General features: G+C 43.1%; 1 protein-coding gene across 8 annotated transcripts in view; it reads right to left on the reverse strand.

Annotated features, from left to right (window-relative positions):
• TP63 (tumor protein p63) overlaps positions 1-22,312 on the reverse strand; it is a 198,806-nt gene that overhangs the window by 50,213 nt on the left and 126,281 nt on the right. For 5 of the 8 annotated variants that reach the window (XR_003943501.1, XM_030215588.1, XM_030215591.1 and 2 more), the window contains exons 3-9: positions 19,770-19,956; positions 16,231-16,346; positions 15,687-15,796; positions 12,650-12,786; positions 8,847-8,929; positions 1,857-1,981; positions 1,260-1,439 (exon numbers count right to left, since the gene is read on the reverse strand). Coding sequence is in view for 7 of the 8 variants with exons in the window: in XM_030215588.1 (XP_030071448.1) it covers positions 1,260-1,439; positions 1,857-1,981; positions 8,847-8,929; positions 12,650-12,786; positions 15,687-15,796; positions 16,231-16,346; positions 19,770-19,956 (938 nt within the window). In the remaining variant the exon portion in view is untranslated. Of the gene's footprint in view, positions 1-1,259; positions 1,440-1,852; positions 1,982-8,846; positions 8,930-12,649; positions 12,787-15,686; positions 15,797-16,230; positions 16,347-19,769; positions 19,957-22,312 lie in introns of those variants that run through there. The other 3 variants (XM_030215589.1, XM_030215593.1, XM_030215594.1) reach the window with 3 other exon arrangements.

Raw genomic sequence — 22,312 nt, forward strand, 5'->3', positions numbered from 1 at the left:
TTCTCTAAAGATCACCGAAATGATTTGAACTCAAGGCATCTTAAGCTCTAATAAGAAGGCTAAAATTGCCTATCACTGCTCAAAAATGAAATTGCACACAGGCCACCACAATCATTTCCTTTCTTATATGACTCCAGTGCACTAGGTCCAGTGTTTCCCACCACACCTGGTTCTGGGAACTCCCCAGCAGCCAGTCAGATTTTCAGGATATCCTCCGCTATATGAATATTCACTGTGGATATCTTGAAAGCCTGACTGGCTGGGGAGCCCCTAGGACAGGTTTGGGAACCCTTTGAGAGGTTGCAAGGAGATGGGGGGCTCATGGCACATCACTTTCCCCTCCCAACCTCGCTTGATCGTATTATAGCGGATCAACACGTGACAAATTCCCCAAGAAAAACATACACATGGCCAACCACTTGTCACATGGAGACCTTACAGACATTAATGGAAAACTTTACCCCTGGATTCTATATACGCGACTAGAGATCCGTGCCAAAATCCAAGCAGATTCTATAACAGCGCACGTAACTTAATTGGCTTAACAAGCTAATTAGCCATTGATAACAGCACATAACAAGCAAACATGAGCACCAATTGGCAATATTTAGAATTTACGCACACAACTTGCTAAGCGTATTCTGTAACGCACTGCGCCTAACTTCTAATGTGCGCAGACAAAAAGGGCGTGCTTATAGGTGAGGAAGTGGACATTTTGTGGGTGTTCTGACATTTACACGCATCGTATAGACTATGGCCCTCTGCGCCTAAATCTACACGCCGGGATTTACGCATGTTTTCGTCAGTGTAAATGGAGGCCTGTAGATTTAGGCATAACAATTGGCCACTTAAGCGTATTCTATACACACGCCTAAATCTAGGTGCGGATTATAGAATACGCTTAGGCGGAAATGTGTTCTGTGCGGATTTTTTAGGTGCCATATACAGAATGCCCCCCTTAAAATCTTAAGCAATGATAATCCATATTCAAGGGACCTCTTTTTTTTTTTTTTTTAAAGAAAAAGCTTTTTTCTCAAAGACACAAGATGGGAAGAAACCTCTGGTTAAATTTAGTCCTAAGTATTCTGTACATTACAGCTTTCTGTTTGTCAAGCTCCTTAGCAAATTAAATGTTTTTATCACCTTTGAGTATCTGCTGAATGCTTACAACCTATAACTTTAAGATATGTCGTATTTCCCCCCATCATGGTGCAGTCTTCATTTGTCCAACATAAATGAAAAGACGTATGAAGGTATACCGTTCATTTAGGTAATTTTCAGCTCTGACTTCTTGGTCTATTGGAGAGTGCTTTACAGTATGTTCCACGTAGGGTGAGTTGGTGCTGCTCTGGGTTCTTTTTTGCCACTGATGTATAGAGAAGGTGTCGTTCCTCATTGTATTTCTTGGCCCAGTCATGGTGCTCTGAAGGCTTCTGTCCCTGGGCAATTTAATGTGATTTATTAAAGGCTTTCGACCCAACCTCATAAAAAGCCTCCCAGTTCCTTCCATCCCCGTCCCTGCCCTGATCTCATCTATCAAAACGTTAATGGGCTTTTTCTACAATGGAAGGCACAAGGGTCATAGATGACCTTCCAGCTTCTACATCAAGTTTCAAAGTCAGCCAGTCGTCTGCCTGATAAACATAAGGCGCTTTCAGACTTATCTAGTCTAAGAATTTATGTTTTCAATTGGCCAGACTTTTCGCTTTTTTAAAACAAATTTTAATACTGGAATATTTTTTCTCCACAACCAGAAACAACATGTGGAGATAAGATTTGCAAGATCTTTCCTACTTTATCTCTCTTCTCTTTCTCTCACACACGCATGCACACAAACGACCGAGTCCAATGCTCACTGTTTCTGAAGGAGGTGTGTTGCTTGCTGTCTGTAAGTGTCGATTGTGTGTTGAGGGAGGTATTGCATTAGCTCTAAAGACTCTTTGATCTTCAGTAACATTTCATAAATCTCTCGTCCTTTCACCTGTAAAAAGCAAAACAAGCAAGAGAGAAAAGAGAGAAGTGTTCAAAAAATGCAATCTGAAATCAGACGATACGTTAGGCACTGCTTTGGGGAATCTCTTCAGAAACATAAGAACATAAGAATAGCCATACCGGGTCGACCAATGGTCCGTCTAGTCCAGTATCCTGTTTTCCAAAAAGTGGCCAAGCCAGGTCACAAGTACCTGGCAGAAACCCAAATCGTGGCAACACTCCATACTACAAATCCCAGGGCAAGCAGTTGCTTCCCATGTCTGCCTCTAAAGCTGACTATGGACTTTTCCTCCAGGAATTTGCCCAAACCTTTTTAAACCCAGATGCACTAATTGCTGTTACCACCTCCTCCGGCAAAGAGTTCCAGAGCTTAACCATTCGTTGAGTGAAAAAATATTTCCTCCTATTTGTTTCAAAGTATTTCCATGTAACTTCCTCGAGCGTCCCCTAGTCTTTGTACTTTTGGAACGAGTGAAAAATCGATTTAATTCTACTCGTTCTACTCAGAAAGGTGGTTAATAAATCACAACAAATAAATATTACATTTTTCTTGCTTTTCTAAGAGTTATTATACAATCCAAAGTATGTGTGATCCATCATGACATAGTTAGCTACTGTTAAAATATATTTTCTGTATAAATTGCAGGTGTTTATGAATTCCAGTGCTGTTAAATCTCTATAGTTTTTTTGCTGGGTAATACTAAGTATATATTTTACTCACCAGAACAGCTAAAATCTTTTCTGGACTTGAAGCAAGTATGAATTAACAACAAATATAATGCCGAGGAAACACCGCAAAGTTTTTGTAAATTAATTTCCTTAACAATCTTCTCTATTCATAACGCCCCCCCCCCCCCCCCCAGGTTTTTGGGGTCTAAGGAAGCTTTGTAAAATATACTTATTTTTTTCCTATATAACTTTGAAATTTGGATTATTTTTACCTTTTTTCCAGTATAGGATTGTTGGAAAGAAGTTTAAATTGTTTCCTTTAATTATGGCTGTATTTCTGAGACAAGAAATTCTTGTTTTCAAATGTTAAATTCAATAAATAATTATATATAAATCTCTGTAGTTTTGATACTGTTTCATAGTAGTTCGATTATTAGGTTTCAATTTACTGTTTTCCAAGTTTACCTCATTTCGGGCTCCTTTTACCAAGCTGTGGCAAAAGGGGGCCGGCGCTGCCGCCGGCGAGTGTTTTCCAGGTGCCCGCGAGGCCCCTTTTACTGCAGCTGCTAAAAGGGAAGCCTCGCTTTCCTATAGGAAATGGCCAGGTGGCAAGTAAAGCGCTTGCCACGCAGCCATTTTGTGGGGCAGCCCTTACCGCCACCCACTGAGGTGGTGATAAGGGCTCTCGCTTTAACCCAGTGGTAACCGATTACCGCCGGGTATACTCCGGCGCTACAAAATTAAATACATTTTTGTAGCACCGGAAATAATGGCATGCCAGGAGTGGGAAGTACTGCCGGGCTGCTGTGGTAGCCCGCTTAGTAAAAGGAGCCTTGTTGTATTTATTTGTTACATTTATATCCCACATTTTCCCACCTATTTGTAGGCTCAATGTGGCTTACATAGTACCAGAGAGGCCTTTGCAGGCTCCGGTGTGAACAAATACAGGGTGATGTTGTGGTAAGATCAAGTTCACGTGGCACAGCCACATTAGGGAATCGGAGAACGGAAGAGTTGTGTTATGTCCATGACGTGCTTTAGTTTGGTTGTGTTGCAGAGATCAGGCATTTAAGTTGGATCGGTAGGGTAGGCCTTTTTAAACAGGTTAGTTTTTAGTTTTTTCTGGAATTTTAGGTGGTCGTACGTCATTTTCAAGGCTTTAGGTAATGTGTTCCACAGTTGTGTGCTTATGTAGGAAAAACTAGATGCGTAGGTTGTTTTGTATTTAAGTCCTTTGTAGCTTGGGTAGTGTAGATTTATTTATTTATTTAATTTGTTATATTTGTATCCCACATTTTCCCACCTATTTGTAGGCTCAGTGTGGCTTACATAGTACCGGAGAGGCCTTTGCAGGCTCCGGTGTGAACAAATACAGGGAGATGTTGTGGTAAGATCAAGTTCACGTGGCACAGCCACATTAGGGAATCGGAGAACGGAAGAGTTGTGTTATGTCCATGACGTGCTTTAGTTTGGTTGTGTTGCAGAGATCAGGCTTTATGTTGGATCGGTAGGGTATGCCTTTTCAATAGGTTGGTTTTTAGTGACTTCCGGAACTTTAGGTGGTCGTACGTCATTTTCAAGGCTTTTTGTAATGTGTTCCACAGTTGTGTGCTTATGTAGGAAAAACTAGATGCGTAGGTGTTTTGTATTTAAGTCCTTTGTAGCTTGGGTAGTGTAGATTTATTTATTTATTTAATTTGTATATTTGTATCCCACATTTTCCCACCTATTTGTAGGCTCAATGTGGCTTACATAGTACCAGAGAGGCCTTTGCAGGCTCCGGTGTGAACAAATACAGGGTGTGTTGTGGTAAGATCAAGTTTCATGTGGCACAGCCCACCTAGGAATCGGAGAACGGAAGAGTTGTATGATGTCCATTACGTGCTTTAGTTTGGTTGTGTTGCAGAGATTAGGCATTTAAGTTGGGTCGGTAGGGTCTGCCTTTTTAAACAGGTTGGTTGTTAGTGACTTCCGGAAATTTAGGTGGCCTTACGTCGTTTTCAAGGCTTTTGGTAATGCGTTCCACAGTTGTGTGCTTATGTAGGAAAAACTAGATGCGTAAGGTGTTTTGTATTAAGTCCTTTGTAGCTGGGTAGTGCAGATTTATTTATTTATTTATTTAATTTGTTATATTTGTATCCCACATTTTCCCACCTATTTGTAGGCTCAATGTGGCTTACATAGTACCAGAGAGGCCTTTGCAGGCTCCGGTGTGAACAAATACAGGGTGATTTGTGGTAAGATCAAGTTCATGTGGCACAGCCACACTAGGGAATCGGAGAACGGAAGAGTTGTGTTATGTCCACGACGTGCTTTAGTTTGGTTGTGTTGCAGAGATCAGGCATTTAAGTTGGATCGGTAGGGTAGGCCTTTTTAAACAGGTTAGTTTTTAGTTTTTTCTGGAATTTTAGGTGGTCGTACGTCATTTTCAAGGCTTTAGTAATGTGTTCCACAGTTGTGTGCTTATGTAGGAAAAACTAGATGCGTAGGTGTTTTGTATTTAAGTCCTTTGTAGCTGGGTAGTGTAGATTTATTTATTTATTTAATTTGTTATATTTGTATCCCACATTTTCCCACCTATTTGTAGGCTCAGTGTGGCTTACATAGTACCGGAGAGGCCTTTGCAGGCTCCGGTGTGAACAAATACAGGGAGATGTTGTGGTAAGATCAAGTTCACGTGGCACAGCCACATTAGGGAATCGGAGAACGGAAGAGTTGTGTTATGTCCATGACGTGCTTTAGTTTGGTTGTGTTGCAGAGATCAGGCTTTTATGTTGGATCGGTAGGGTATGCCTTTTTCATAGGTTGGTTTTAGTGACTTCCGGAACTTTAGGTGGTCGTACGTCGTTTTCAAGGCTTTTTGTAATGTGTTTCCACAGTTGTGTGCTTATGTAGGAAAAACTAGATGCGTAGGTTGTTTTGTATTTAAGTCCTTTGTAGCTTGGTAGTGTAGATTTATTTATTTATTTAATTTGTTATATTTGTATCCCACATTTTCCCACCTATTTGTAGGCTCAATGTGGCTTACATAGTACCAGAGAGGCCTTTGCAGGCTCCGGTGTGAACAAATACAGGGTGATGTTGTGGTAAGATCAGTTCATGTGGCACAGCCACACTAGGAATCGGAGAACGAAGAGTTGTATTATGTCCATTACGTGCTTTAGTTTGGTTGTGTTGCAGAGATTAGGCATTTAAGTGGGTCGGTAGTGGTATGCCTTTTAAACAGGTTGGTTTTTAGTGACTTCCGGAAATTTAGGTGGCCTTACGGCGTTTTCAAGGCTTTTGGTAATGCGTTCCACAGTTGTGTTGCTTATGTAGGAAAAACTAGATGCGTAAGTTGTTTTGTATTTAAGGTCCTTTGTAGCTTGGGTAGTGCAGATTTATTTATTATTTATTTAATTTGTTATATTTGTATCCCACATTTTCCCACCTATTTGTAGGCTCAATATGGCTAATATAGTACCGGAGAGGCGTTACAGACTCTGGTGTAAACAAATACAAAGTAATAAGTAATAATGATGTGGTAAGATAAAGTACATGTGGCACAGCCACACTAGGGAATCGTACAACGGAAGAGTTGTATTATGTCCATTACGTACTTTAGTTTTGTTGTGTTGCAGAGGATCAGGCATTTATGTTGGATTGGTAGAGTATGCCTTTTTAAACAGTGACTTTTAGTGTCTCTGGAGTGTAGGTGCGTACTCGTTTTCAAGGCTTTTGGTAATGCGTTCCACAGTTGTGTGCTTATGTAGGAAAAACTGGATGCGTAGGTTGACTTGTATTTGAGTCCTTTGCAGCTTGGGTAATGCAGATTTAGGTACGTTCGCGTTGATTCGGATGTGTTTCTGGTTGGTAGGTCGATCAAGTCTGTCATGTATATTTATATTTATTCTTGGTTATTTTACTATTGTTATGCTGTTAGCAAAATTTGTAAGTTTGATGTTAAACTGTACCTGCCTTACACCGCCTTGGGTGAATCTCTTCATAAAGGCAGTTAATAAATCCCAATAAATAAATAAATAAATGTTGCACAAATCCAGTCGTATTCTGCATTTGTGCGCACAATCAGTGCTGGTAATTGCCAATCAACAAGCTATTATTGACACTAATTGGCATTAATTAGAATTTATAGACACAACTGTCTAAGCATATTCTAGAACGTGATGTGCGTAAAGTCCCATAGTTGAAAAGGGGGTATGGAAAGGGCGGGTCATGGACATTTCTATAATCTATGCATGTTGTTACAGATTATATCCAGTCTGTGTCTAATTTAGGCGTCGGGATTTCCACTAAGGTTTACTTGGTGTAACTGCCTGCGACTAAATTTAGGCACGCAGGCGGGTGCTCGGAATATTCTATAAACTGTGTGGAAATTTAGACTGATTCTATAAAGTATGCCTCAATTAAGGAGTACTTTATAAAATATGCTTATGTGTATTTCATTTCGGTGCTGATTTTTTTAAGGCGTGATATAGAATCTAGTCAACAGTTTTTGTAGATTTGGTACAGTTGGAGAATTCTTTTTTTCTGAATAAAAGGGATTTAAAGGAAGTTTGAACCAGTTTATACGGTAGGTATCAGGGTCATGTTTTTAGGAAGTTTGCTTCCTTGACTGTTTTTTTTTTTCATTATTTGTTGTTTTTGTTTGTTTCTATGTTCTCCCCTTAATGTGGGCCCATGGTATGTATGTGTTTTGATTTTAATTTAATTTAATGTGGGCATTTATAGTCCGCTTAACTTTCAATTTCAAGTTGGAGTACAAATCAGTCTTCATAACAACAGTTTACAATAGAACGGAAGTTTACAGTGGAACGATAACTTACAATGGAACAACATTTTAAGCATAACGTTAACAGTAGCATAACATTAGTAATGCGGCTTGTTGGCTTGACCTCAGCAATGGAGATTGTTACATAATATTTGGAGCTCGTTTACACAACATTTATATTGGGTCGTTTTAACATCTTGTGGGAAGTGATTCTTGTACTGTATGAGTTGTATGTGATCTGAGTGCCCTGGCATGTCCGCTTGATCGTTCTATACCCTGGTATTCTTATTTGGGTACGGAAGAGTCAACTGCGAAAATGAACCCAGACTGGCTTTCTCGGAAAGAGTCTCATTTTTCTCCTGTTATGGGAGGTGACTGTGGGGGGGACCTAAGTGGTTAGAGCACTAGTCTTGACATCCAGAGGTGCCTGACTCAAATCCCACTGCTGCTCCTTGTGATCTTGGGCAAGTCACTTAACCCTCCATTACTTCAGGTACAAACTTAGGTTGTGTGAGCCCTCCAGGGACAGGAAATACCCAGTGTACTACTGAAAAAGGTGTGGGCAAAATCTAAATAAACTGAACATTTTCAGCAGCGTTAACTGATTAAATTAAGTTTTATGTTAAACTGTACCTGCTGTACATCGCCTTCGGTGAATCTCTTCATAAAGGTGGTTAATAAATTCCAATAAATAAATAAATACGGTAAAATCCATCAACAATAATTTAGTCTCTCTCTTTCTCTTTTCTTCCCCCTTGATGCCAATAACAGCATAAGATCCGTAACCTAGAATGGAAGCTGCAGCTCTCTTAAGAGGCACTTCCCATGCTGCTTCTTGGATGGTCGGCACGCGTCACCACAGGATATTGCATGCGTGCGTGTGTGTGGATAGATAGATAGATAGACAGGTAGATAAAGGTGCTTTAGGACTAGGATGAAACCTTAATTCTCATTTCCCCTTCCTGCCTTACACACAGCTCATGAATGAAGCCCTCAGAAGACTGTGCTTTTCCCTGTAAAAGCCTGTTAGGCGGCACCCCTGGCTCACACAAGCAAAGAGGGACCACTGGCACCAGGATGCAGCCTGAGACCCCATGCTCTTTGAGATTGTACATGTTGCCTCCAATACCCAATATCTCTGAGTCCTGATGGGCTTTAGAAGCAGGCATAGGAGCCGGCTCTGTGGGTGCTGTGGATGCTTGAGCACCCCCAATATTGAGCAAATTCCTTGTGCCCAGGGAAGGGTTATTTCCATTAGGCTTAGCACCCCCAATAATTTTGAAAAGTTGGCTCCTATGGAAGCAGGGATGGGCACAGACTCTCCCTCTCAGCAGCATGGGCTGCCCCCCCCAACCCCCCCAAGCTTTCATGGTAAATCCTTGAAATGCAGAAGTTAAAGATGCGAAGCCAAGCTTACAGGCAGGTAAAGCACTTCGTCGTCTGGGGAGCGTCGCTTCTTAATGGATGTCATCTGTATGCCGTGGGTAGTCTGCCGGAAGGCTGCGACAAAAGAATGAGCAAGCTGAAACCAAATCCTCTGTCAGCAGAGTTACAAAGCATCCTGTACAGTATAAGATTTAGAATCTGTACAACCAGGACAATTCCGAAGTTACAGGAAGCAATGGGGATGCTGTCACTCAAAAAAAGGGACTATAACAACAGCTGATAGAGTACAGTAGATGCAGGGCCTGAGGGTGGGGGTTCTCTCATTCTGTGTCTACGGGGAAACAAGAAACTTAGCAAATGTGGCACAGTAGATGGGTCACAAATACATTAGGGAAATGCACAGGGCAACATTTTTCAGTTCGCATAGTCTGTTGTTTATTTTTAATTGGTTTTATGAAATGTACATTTCCCAAAAGTAACAGAATAAATCATTAAGGGCCCCTTTATCAAGCTGTGGTAAACAGGGGCATAGCCAGACTTCGGCGGGGGGGGGGGGGGGGGGGGGGGTCCAGAGCCAAGGTGAGGTGGGAGCACATTTTAGACCCCCCCCCCGGTGCCGCCGACCCCCCCCCACCGCTGCCGCCACCACCAACAACTTTGACCCCCCCCTGCCGACACCCTCTCGACCCCCCCTCCTGCTGCCAACCCCTCCCCCGCCACTGCCGCGGGGGCGGGGGAGGGTTGATGGCGGAAGGAGGGTCGAGAGGTCATCGGCAGGGGGTCCAGGGCCAAATCTACGGGGCCCGGGCCCCCGGGTCCCACGTAGCTATGCCACTGGTGGTAAAAGGGGGCCTGCCGGTGGCATCAGCACGTGAATTTGCTGCACACTGAGGCCCAGGTAAAAGGTTATTTGGGGCCAAAAAAAAAAGGAAATGTGGCCATTTTGGGGGCAGCTATTTAGGTGACGGTAAAGGCTCCCGCAGTAGCCATTGCCGAATTACCGCTAGGTAAGCCCTGGCACTACAAAAATTGAAAAAAAATTTTTTTTTTACGCTAGAAATGGTGCACACTGAGGGTGGGAACTACAGCCAGGCTACCGATCTGGCATGCGACAAAGCTGTGGTATCTCTACCACAGCGTTGTAAAAAGACCCCTAAAATAATAATCTAATTACAAATTAAAAGGCCTCATTACAGGAGTAGAGAAAATCTTTAGCATCTAAGCCACAAGAAAAACATCCTTTTCTACTTCATTTTTAAAAACCGAAACACGGACCGGTTGGGTCCCTAATAAAGTTTTTCTGGAGCATCTCACCCCTTGTCTTGGATTGATCTCTTTAAGTTGTTTTTTCCACCTGTTTCTTTTTTTGTGTTGGACTTTTGTGGAAATTTTGGACCTCTTTTGTTTCTACTTCATTTTCTGACATTTTTTTCAGCTCATTTCACACAAACGTTTTAACAAAAATCTTGACATGGATATAAACTTTTAACACACACTAATCAAAGTGCTGATTTGTGGGTTAATGGCAATTAAATTGACTTATGGGTCCTGTGAGGGAGTGAGTGTCATAGGGTCGGGCATGCCTGGAAACACTCCCTCACTGAGGTTGCAGTTCAGCCACTTCACAGCAGGTGGTGCAAAACCTGACGGGGTCAGAGGCTGAACTGCACAGCCAAAGAAGTACAGCCAGGGTTTGCTGCTGCCCAGTCAGAAGGGTGAGGCTCAACAGCAAGCAGGAGGTAAAAGCCCTTGGGCGGTACCGAACAGGAAGGCCCTGATGCAGAGGCCCAGGCAAGGAAGACTAGAAACCCAGCAGATGCTGCCGCAGATCCTGTGTACTAATTGTGACCTGGCTGAGGTAAGCCAGCTTTACTGCTTGTTTAAGACTTGCAAGTCTTGCTTTGAGATCTGGCTGAAGTCAGACCTGGTCTCAGAGAAACTGAGAACTTACGGGCTGTTTTTTCTAGGGCCACAGACTGTTTGGCTTACCAGCCAGAGGCCTGCTCAAGACTGTTTATTGAACTGTAGACTTTTGCACCCGATTTCCTGGTCTGTGAAGTAACAGGTTTCAGGGCTCAGCTAAATAAACCATTTATTTCACATTTATATACCTGTCTGGCTGTGTTATTTACAGGGCCACTCCATAAGCCTTGCCCATGTATCACAGGTCCTTTGCTAAGCTACAGTATGCACTAGCGCATGCCTTACCATGGGACACACTTACAGGCTTATTTTCGAAAGAGAAGGGCGCCCATCTTCCGACACAAATTGGGAGATGGCGTCCTTCTTTCGATTATGCCGATTGGGCGTCCTCGACTGTTTTCCGTCGCGGGGGATGACCAAAGGTTCATGGGGGCGTGTCGGCAACGTAGTGAAGGCGGGGACTGGGGTGTGATTAAGAGATGGGCGTCCTCGGCTGATATGGAAAAAAGAAGGGCATCCCTGACAAGCACTTGGCCGACTTTATTTGGTCCATTTTTCTTGCGACCAAGCTGTGAAAAGGTGCCCGAACTGACCAGATGACCACCGGAGGGAATTGGGGATGACCTCCCCTTACTCCCCCCCAGTGGTCATCAACCCCCTCCCACCCTAAAAAAAACTTTAAAAATATTTTTTGCCAGCATCTATGCCAGCCTCAATGTCATACCCAGCTCCATGACAGCAGTATGCAGGTCCCTGGAGCAGTTTTAGTGGGTGCAGTGCACTTCAGGCAGGTGGACCGAGGCCCCCCCCCCACCTGTTACACTTGTGGTGGTAAATGTGAGCCCACCTGAAACCCATTGTACCCACATCTAGGTGCCCCCTTCACCCCTTAGATCAATGGTAGTGGTGTACAGTTGTGGGTAGTGGGTTTTGGGGGGGGCTCAGCACACACGGTAAGGGAGCTATGCACCAGGGAGCAATTTGTGAAGTCCACTACAGTGCCCCCTAGGGTGGCCTGGTTGGTGTCCTGGCATGTCAGGGGACCAGTGCACTACGAATTCTGGCTCCTGCCATGACCAAAGGGCTTGGATTTGATCATTTTTGAGATGGGCGTCCTCGGTTTCCATTATGGCCGAAAACAGGGGAACACCATCTCTAAGGTCGACCATCTCAATATTCCTAAATGTTGAGATTTGGGTGTCCCCGACCGTATTATCGAAACGAAAGATGAACGCCCATGAAAACTTGGGCGCCCTGTTCAATTATGCCCCTCTTAGGCATTCTGTGATAAGATTGAAATCAGCGTGTGCTAATCACCGCAAAATAATATTTTTTATTTTCCATGGGGAGGGGTGTATCTGGGGGTGGAGAGTGGGCAATTGCTGTGTTAATCAGTTAGTGCAGCTCCATGACTATGCGTTAACTGATTAACACAGGATTAGCGCATGAGCTCTTATGGGTCCTTTTACATGGCCTGCGGTAGTGTGGGCGCATCTTTAGGCATTCGCTGGGCCATTTTTTACTGTGGCTGGGAAAAAGGCAATTTTTAATGGGCTGGAAAATGGGCCTGCGCTAATATTAAAACTAATGTGCCATTTCAGGGAGGACTTACCGTCGTCACCCATTGAGGGTGGCGATAAGGGCTCCCGTTCGATTACCGTCGGGTAAGCACTGGCGCTGGAAATGGCGTCCGCTGGCTCCTGCGGTAGTTGTGGGTTGGCGCACAGCAAGCCTGTTGCCATGCCAACCCTTTATTAAAAGGGCCCCTAAGTGTCTAGAAATGCCTCTGACCCCTTCCCTACCTAGGGCATCCATAGCGGTGCCTGTTGGGTTCGTGCATCAGCTGGCACAGCCCTCTGAGTTTGAGGGAGTGTTCTTACTGTCACCTGCTCAGCTGTGCCCGTTACTTACGGCGCTTCATACCGTCGCCACTCTTTGTGCCGTCTGACACTTGCTGCTTCCTTATGCTGTCCTCGTCCGCTTTGCGATCTCTGCCCGGACACGCACAGATACGAGCCTCAAAGCAGCGACGGCCCAACACTTGCCCACTAAATGCAAAAAAAAAATAGAACAGAGACATGACAGTAGAAGAACTATCTTCAGGTATTGTGCATATATGAAAGTCATCATTTGAGTTTGCTGTCTATATAATTGGAATCGTGCTACTCAATTATTCTCGTACACAATAAGTGGCTCAAACTTGCTCGCCTTCTAAGCTCGGTCAGACCATGGAACAGCTCTTTTGTCTGACTGAAAAATTGCCTGTCAAATGAAAATAGTAATTTTCATGATATCATAAATGACAGCACTTGAGAGTTGAGATATTTCATGGTGTAGCACCACAGAAACTCCACGGAGTACACTAAATTCTCAAAGATGTCCTTGGCGTCATATGTGTGTCTGATCAGTTCTCAGTTCTTCCTTCTTTCCTTTTCATTCCATCCCTCCTCAATTCCTGCTCCTCCCTCTCCCAATTCTTCACTCAATCCTTAGTCTTTTCTCACCCCATTTCAACTCAGTCCTTCCTTTCTCTCTTTGTCCATTAAATGCACCCTGCCCAAAGTCATTCTCCATGCCCCCTCAGCAGCCCCCTCACTGGCCTCAGTTATCCCACTTCCACCTCAATTTCCCCTTCAGTCTTAATTTTATCTATGCCCCCACCCTCCATTTTCAATCTTCCATCTTTGCCAGCTTCCCATTTCCCTTCTCTCATCAGAAGGAGTTCATGGCCCTCCAATCTCAGTTCCATCCATAGAAACAAACAAACAAACAAACAAAAAATGACAGCAGATGAAGATCATATGACTTATCTAGTCTACCCATCTATACCATCTATCCCTTCCTCTCCCTTACAGATCCTGTGTACTTGTCCCATACTTTCTTGAATTTATATACAGTCTTTGACTCCATCTCCTCCACCGAGAGGCTATTCTACAGATGGAAAGGGTGTTGGATGTGTCTATCCCCTTCCACCTTATTCCTATGCCCCTCATTCCAGATCTTCCTTTCAATTAAATGAGACTCACTTCCTGCTCATTTGTGCCGTGGAGGTATTTAAATGTATCTATAACATCTCTCTTCTCCTGCCTTTCTTCAAAAGTATACATATTGAGATCTTTAAGTCTGTCCCCATAAGCGTTATGATGAAGACCACTGACCATTTTAGTAGCTATCCACTGGACCAACTCCATCCTGTTCATGTCTTTTTGAAAGCGTGGTCTCCTGAATTGCACATAATATTCTAAATGGGGTCTCACCAGAGTCTTATACAGGGGCATCATCACCTCCTATTTCCCACTGGCCGTTCCTCTCCCAATGCACCCACGCATCATTCTAGCTTTTGCCATGGCCTTAAATCTCTCTCTCAGCCTCAACAGTCCTCCCTTGTTCGAGTGTGTGCATTTGAGAAGTTCCTTTCAACACCTCAAAGAAAAAGAAACCATGGCTTTGTATCTCTGGCTGGCACTGTGATTGTTATCATAGATCCACAAGAGTTTATACTATCAAGACTCTTTATTGAACTATGACAGAGGAACACTGGATTGTATTTCATAGAACAGTGGTGGAGATGAAAATGGTAATGGAATTCAAACATGCGTGGGATAAACACAACGGAATCCTGTTTAGAAGGAATGGATCCATGGAGTCTTAGCGGAGATTGGGTGGCAACACCGGTAATTGGGAAGCAAAACCGGTGCTGGGCAGACTTCTACGGTCTACGCCCTGATCGTGACTGAATAGATAGGGATGGGTTGGAGTGTAAATTTTAAGGGGCTTCGACGTTAGCTTCAGAACTTAGTACAAGAACAGTACTGGACAGACTTCTACGGTCTGTGCCCTGAGAATGGCAAGGACAAATCAAACTCAGGTATAAAGTATCACATACCATGTAAAATGAGTTTATCTTGTTGGGCATACTGGATGGACCGTTCAGGTCTTTATCTGCCGTCATTTACTATGTTACTCATTGGGGTTCTACATGGAATGTTGCTACTAATTGGTATTCCGGAATCTTGTAACTCTTTAGGATTCCAGAATATTCAGAACTTTTAGTACAGGAATAGTGCTGGGCAGACTTCAACGGTCTATACCCTGAGAAAGGCGAGGACAACTCAAACTGGGGTGTAAAGCATCACATACCATGTAAATGAGTTAATCTTGTTGGGCAGACTGAATGGACCGTTCAGGTCTTTATCTGCCGTCATTTACTATTTTACTATGTAGCAAATTCAAATATATATATAAATCAGAGTAATATTCCTTACATAATCTATAGTATTCTGCCCAAAGCACTGGTGATACAGATGGTTCTTGGCTTCTGTCTTTCATTAATGCACGTACTCATTTCCTCCACAGACATTGACTTACACTGGAGGAGAGCTCTTGTACTTTTCATGTAGAAGAAGTGTTGATCTAATTGGATTGGGGATTTAGATTTAATTACTTTCCAAATCTGAGCTCAAGGTGAATTACAGTCAGGCGCACAAGTTTTTTGATGTCAGACTGCTTCTGTTTCTAGCCCAGTAGCTAGGGTGTGTGTATTTCAAAGTATTGCATCAGCAAAATACATTCTGTTAGTTTTCTTGGCTGGAAGTTGGTGAAACCAGCTATTGGGATAGAAGGATATGTTGAAAGGCAAATGTGTTGCCTATTTAAGAACTTTGACAAAGGATAATTTAGCGTCGTGATTACTTCCCAGTGATTTTTACCAAACGGTGCCAAAACTGAAACGTGGATCGGATTCCCGGCTAAGGCACCTTTTATATTCTCAATGTGTTGTTGAGTGAATAATTTAGTTCTCGCTCCTTGATGAAGATGGAATCAAGTGTTGTTCTCATACGGACACCTGAGGGCTGGAATTGTCAACCCCTGGTAGATGCTCTAATAAGAGGGGCAAAGGAGGCCAAAGTGGGGCCTCTTAGAAACCCACAGACAAAGGATAACTTACTCTCTGGTTTCCAGCGTTACAATGATCAAGATCGGCCTGCGGTTCATCCCACCAACACAACTGCTGTTGCACATGAAATTGTAGAGTATAGTTGTAAATTCTGTGCCCACCTGGGGGAGGAGTTGGAAGGGAAAGGACAAGAGGAGAGACAGAAGAACAGTTGTTTACAATCGGGGCAGAAACCACGGTCCACTGATCATCTCAACTATTTTCAGGTTAATATTTGGTTGTTCGTTTTTACCATGTATTAGATTTCAGGGTTTGCACTGAAACCCACTTTTAAACACTCTCTCTAAAATTAGAGTCCATTGCTCCTTAGTTACAAAAGAAAATCTGTTCTAAACCATGCGGGATAACTTATGCTAGAGGTATGTTTATTAATCCTTTCATCTTCTTCTGAGACACACGTCCAGAACTGTTCTAGATACAGTACAAGATCCATTACAGTAGAGTTTACGGCATGAATCTAAAACGTTAAGATTCAAGTATTGTCGTTTTATAGCTGGTGAGCAAGGTAAAGTTTTACTGATGGAAATGTGATTACCTGTGGGGGTTCATAGGGTACCAGTACACTCTGTCTTCCAGTGATGGGGTCCTCAACGTACTGGGCATGACTGTTGCCTTCCACTCGTATCAAGTGACTTGCGGGTGCAATCTGTCCTGCAAGCCACAGAGAAGAACATGCCCATAGTCAGACAGTAGAATACCAAGACCCTCCCTTCATTAAAACACAAAGGTTTCCCAAAGCAACTTTCAATCTCACCTCTTATCACTTTTAAAAAATATTTAACGGAGGTCTTGAATATTCCTGAACAGTCACATCCTCCTATATCAAAAATCTATTATATATCGCTTTTCCTCAAGAAAGATTTAGATCATGGAGATAGAGTGGATGCGCCTGTAGAGACTTTAGATTTGAACCTAACACAAATACTTGAAGATGACAAAGTGGGGTTGACAACAGCTACATTTAAAGTAACTTTTATTTTACAACCTGATAGGGACTGGATACTTTAGCAATATTTTCTTCATAGAGACCAAAATTTCCTAGAATGTAAAATAAGAATGTATCCAGATGTCTCTAAGACTACACAGAAGAAAAGACAAGAGTTCCTCACATTGCGCCCGAAAGCTCTCCAATTGGGCGCTCTATTTTGGTTAAATTATCCCTGCAAATGTGTGTTAAAGTTAAACTCTGTTAAATATATATTCTTTGATTCTAAACAACTCAAACTAAGACTGTTAATCTATCTATGCCACAGCGAAGGAATGTAACAACTTCAACACTCGAACTCTCTCCTGGCCGCCTTTTTCTATCATTTAGATATTAACCTATCTTTTCTTTAAAAAAAATTTATGTAGGCTTATAGTCATCTTTTCTGTTTCAAGATGTATACTTGAATAAAATCTGTAAATGAAATTTAAGATAAAACACAAAAGGTTAATATTCTTTGGTTCGTCATGACCAACTCTAACCATATCCCTTTCTCATCAGAAGGACTTACCTATCCGCTCCCCCCGTTTTCTATTTCTGTTGATGGCTCTCTCATTCTCCCTGTCTCCTCAGCTCGAAACCTTGGGGTCATCTTTGACTCTTCTCTCTCCTTCTCTGCTCATATCCAGCAGACCGCCAAGACCTGTCGTTTCTTTCTTTACAACATCTGTAAAATCCGCCCCTTTCTTTCCGAGCACTCTACCAAAACCCTCGTCCACACCCTTGTCACCTCTCGTTTAGACTACTGCAATCTGCTTCTTGCTGGCCTCCCACTTAGTCACCTCTCCCCTCTCCAGTCGGTTCAAAACTCTGCTGCCCGTCTCATCTTCCGCCAGGGTCGCTTTACTCATACTACCCCTCTCCTCAAGACCCTTCACTGGCTCCCTATCCGTTTTCGCATCCTGTTCAAACTTCTTCTACTAACCTATAAATGCATTCACTCTGCTGCTCCCCAGTATCTCTCCACACTCGTCCTTCCCTACACCCCTTCCCGTGCACTCCGCTCCATGGATAAATCTTTCTTATCTGTTCCCTTCTCCACTACTGCCAACTCCAGACTTCGCGCCTTCTGTCTCGCTGCACCCTATGCCTGGAATAAACTTCCTGAGCCCACTACGTCTTGCCCCATCCTTGGCCACCTTTAAATCTAGACTGAAAGCCCACCTCTTTAACATTGCTTTTGACTCGTAACCACTCGCCTCCACCTACCCTCCTCTCTTCCTTCCCGTTCACATTAATTGATTTGATTTGCTTACTTTATTTATTTTTTGTCTATTAGATTGTAAGCTCTTTGAGCAGGGACTGTCTTTCTTCTATGTTTGTGCAGCGCTGCGTACACTTTGTAGCGCTATAAAAATGCTAAATAGTAGTAGTAGTAGTAGTTTTGAAGAAGAAGGAACTTTTATTCAGGTCAGGTGCTAATGTAGTCATTAGTGTTTGGCCATTGTTAGGATATAACTTTGGATCACTTAATAACTACTATGTAAGACACACTACGGAGGCATATTTTCAAAGTATTTAGACGTATGATAGTAACCTGTGGAACTTTGTAAGTTCTAAGTGTTTTGAAAATGAGCCCCTAAGTGATCCAGCGTTAACTAAGCTTTTATCCATTTAGTGCGCTTTACCTAGAACGTACTAACAGGGTAATGTTTCCATGCCCATCCCACATCCACGTCATAAGAGCATAAGAATAGCCATACGAGGTCAGACCAATGATCTGTCTAGCCCAGTATCCTGTTTCCAACAGTGGCCAAGCCAGGTCACAAGTACCTGGCAGAAACCCAAATAGTGGCAAAATTCCATGCTACCATTCCCAGGACAAGCAGTAGCTTCTCCATGTCTGTCTTGATAGCAGAGTATGGACTTTTCCTCCAGGAACTTGTTCAAACCTTTTTTAAACCCAGACATGCTAACTGCTGTTACTACGTCCTCCAGCAAAGAGTTCCATTTCCATACAATTTCATTGAGTGCCTCCTGGTCTTTGTACATTTTGAATGAGAGAAAAACCATTTCACCTCCACCCGTTCCATTCCACTAAGGATTTTGTAGACCTCAATCATATCCCCCACCCCCCCTCAGCCTTCTCTTTTCCAAGCTGAAGAGCCCCTAACCTCTTTAGCCTTTCCTCATTTGGGAGGAGTTCCATCCCCTTTATCATTTTAGTTGCTTTTCATGCCTCCTCCCAGAAAAAAAATCTCTAACATGCATTCTAACAGACGTATTACCACAGAACGCCTTAGCAGTACCTCTGATAGCACGCATTAAAGGCTTAACGCCCTTCAGTAAACATACCCCATAGGATGGTCATTGGGTTTTTTTTAGTTGCCTCTATATATATTACATCCCTAACCCATTTCCCCTGCACAATACCTAGATTAGTTTTTATTTTTTTCAGCAACCAAACCGACCAGCAAGGCACATAGGTTTTATCACTGGAGGAGCCCTTTAAAGACCCATTTGGAGACTTCTCAGACATGGCCATGAGATGCCTGCACTGTCATCTATCAAACAGGCAGCAGCAGGAGAAACAGTGCGACTGTTTCAGTCCTTCCTCTCCAAAAATGCATTGTTTTAAAAAAGCATGCTTTTGGAAGATCTTAAAGTAAAAGAAAAGCCAGGCCAGACAGAGCTGTGTATACATTCTCCCACTCCCTTCCAAATTAAAAAGGGGATATTAAGTCAAGTTATCATACATTTACGTATCTGTCTCATACAGGGGCTCCCAATCCAGTACCAGTCTAGGACAGGGGTAGGCAACTCCGGTCCTCGAGAGCCGCAGGCAGGTCAGGTTTTCAGGATATCCACAATGAATATGCAGGAGACAGATTTGCATACCATGGAGGCAGTGCTTGCAAACCTATCTCCTGCATATCCATTGTGGATATCCTGAAAACCAGACCTGCCTGCGGCTCTCAAGGACCGGAGTTGCCTACCCCTGGTCTAGGATATCCGCAATGAATATGGGTGATACAGATTTGTCTGTCTCATACATATTCGTTGTGGATGCGTACCGAGCAATGGGTTGAGAACCCCTGGTCTAGTAAACGTTTCTACTAGAATGGAGAACAAATGGACCTTTCTCATACCCTCATTGAATTCCCGGCTGAGCTCATGGTTTGGGCATCGTTTGACCACCTCGGTGACATGTTCAGCTTTCTTGTACACCGGCATGGCCCGGATCACGGCACCTTGAGGCGGTGGAGTCATCACTTTGATCTGAATAGGACATGTTTTGGCAATCTGGCAGTAAAGCTTCTTCAAGTCTGTTGAGTACTGTACGGAAATTAAAATTTTTTAAAGCTTGATTAAACATTTATTTTTTTCCCTTTCGTGCAAAGTACTGGTATTTCATTGAGGGGAAGGAAAATGGATAACATATAACATTCAAGTTAACTTTGTTGTAGATTGGACACGTTGTGGCCTGGGACATAAGTCTCTGTTTCTTTGTTAATATGCAGTTGTTAGTTTGTTAATAAAGATTATTCAAACACTACATATTTTTCACCTGAAAGAAAGGATGCTAGAATACACACTTGACCTATCCACCTATCGGCTCTCAGGAAAGCTGCTGTGGGTGCTGCATGTCTTTATCTTTTGTCATTTGGGTAGAGCTTATTTCTTGAAGGTATTTTCTTCCTCTTGGGCTGTGCTTTAATTTTACATTACCCAGAGTGCTAATTACACAGCCCCTGAGAAAGCTACAGTGTAGTCTGTGGTACTGTGATTTCGCACAAGTGTGACCAGAGTACAATTCCTAGCTTATATAAGAACATAAGCATTGCCATACTAGGACAGACTGAATGTCCGTCAAGCCCAGTATCTTGTTTCCAACAGTGCCCAATCCAGGTCACAAGTACCTGGCAAGATCCCTGAACAGTAAAACAGATTTTATGCTGCTTATCCTAGAGGCTGAGGTCGGGCTGACTGGGAACTTTCGGTGGGAAAATATTGGGGGCGCTTGAGCACCCACAACACCCGTGGAGTCGGTGCCTATGCCTCCAACTTCCCACTGTTGACTACATTCTACGTGGGATTCCTTTCGATTCCTTTTCCCTTCCAGTATTCTGTACATTGCATGCGTTGCTCAGTGCCACATACATGATATGCGCATGCTCTGTCCATGTGTACGACCCCTTGCAATTCTGTGTCACAGCATTACGTGTTACCTTATAGAAGATCGTACAGTGCATTTGGTGCAAGTAACAGCACACGCTCATTTTTAGACTGGCCTCCTAAATCCCAGCAGAAGAACCCACACTCCTCAGACTTGACATTAAAACCTCAGTGTCGTGCTCAGCCTTTCAGTCTTCTGTGCACTTCTCTCCACCAGTACAGAATAGCCAATAGCCTCATCACCTTTGATTTACATGTGCTGTGCACTGATGTCAAACATAAGGCTTTGCACAAGGTTAACTTGTGGGCAACCCTTTTCTGCATCTGTGCGACCCACAAAATCGAGCACTCGAGCCGCGCTTACCCTGCGCTATCCCTGCCATTGCGCTTGCATTAGGAAGTCATGCACAAAGGTGTCAGTGGTAGCTCTAATGCAAGCTTACTGCTTCATCTCCCAACAAAGGACTGAGAGCTAATTTAAGGCGCGCTCATGTTTTTAGTGCGCGCTAAAATTGTGGGCACGCTAAACGTTAGCGATGCACATAGGAATGCATTGGCATCTGTAACTTTTAGCGCGCCCACAATTTTAGCATGCGCCAAAAACGTGAGCGCGCCTTAGTACGCTCTCTATACCTGATTGCTTAATTCTATTATGTCATCCATGTTCTTTATGTAATACCAATTGTATCTTTTACTCTGCTATGGCGAATGCCATGACGGAACATTGAAAGCCATATTGAGCCTGCAAATAGGTGGGAAAATGTGGGATACAAATGCAACAAATAAATAAATAAATAAATAAATAAATAAAAGACCTTCTGAGATAGGAGAGGACAGCCATGTACATGAGAGAGCGAGCCAGCGAGCTGTCACATATCTACTCAAGTACTAGCAGAGAGAGAGACAGTCTGGGAGGGATGTGGCAGGACTATCTCTAGAGATAGACAGAAAGCAGACACTGAAAGTCCAGTTTTTTTATTCGTACAGACCCAACTTGGCCATGTTTCGCCAATAAGGCTGCATCAGGGGTAGTGACATAAAACAGCTAACAAAGAAATAAAAGATATCTGAAAATGATATCATTAAATCTAGTGAACATTTATTCAGTATTGCGTCCCATTTGTTCAGGAAATCCTCATCATCTGTATAAAGTTTAGGCTCTTTCATGATTCTCAAACCTCTTGGAATATGTTTGAACCTACAATAATCTAGTAGTGATGACGCATGCAATTTCACTTTTCACCATTGTTTTACTTAACTTCACCGACTGTTCCCAATGGTCTAGAAAATTGTTGTCTGTTCCTTCATCCTGAAAAAAAAAAGGATCCTTTGGGAGCAAACCTTGCAGGATTTCCTCGTTGAAGCTTTTACATTATTCCTCCAGGTCATCTTGGACGATCAGTTTTGCTATCTGGGCTAAGCCTTTCTTGTCCCTGGTTAGGTATGTTTGTCTGTTTCGAATTTGAATTTCTTTATGTGCTCAATGAGCCCTGTATATTAGCCTTTTGATCTGTAT

The sequence above is a fragment of the Microcaecilia unicolor genome, chromosome 10, assembly GCF_901765095.1.
Source record: "Microcaecilia unicolor chromosome 10, aMicUni1.1, whole genome shotgun sequence".
Taxonomy (NCBI): Eukaryota; Metazoa; Chordata; class Amphibia; order Gymnophiona; family Siphonopidae; genus Microcaecilia; species Microcaecilia unicolor.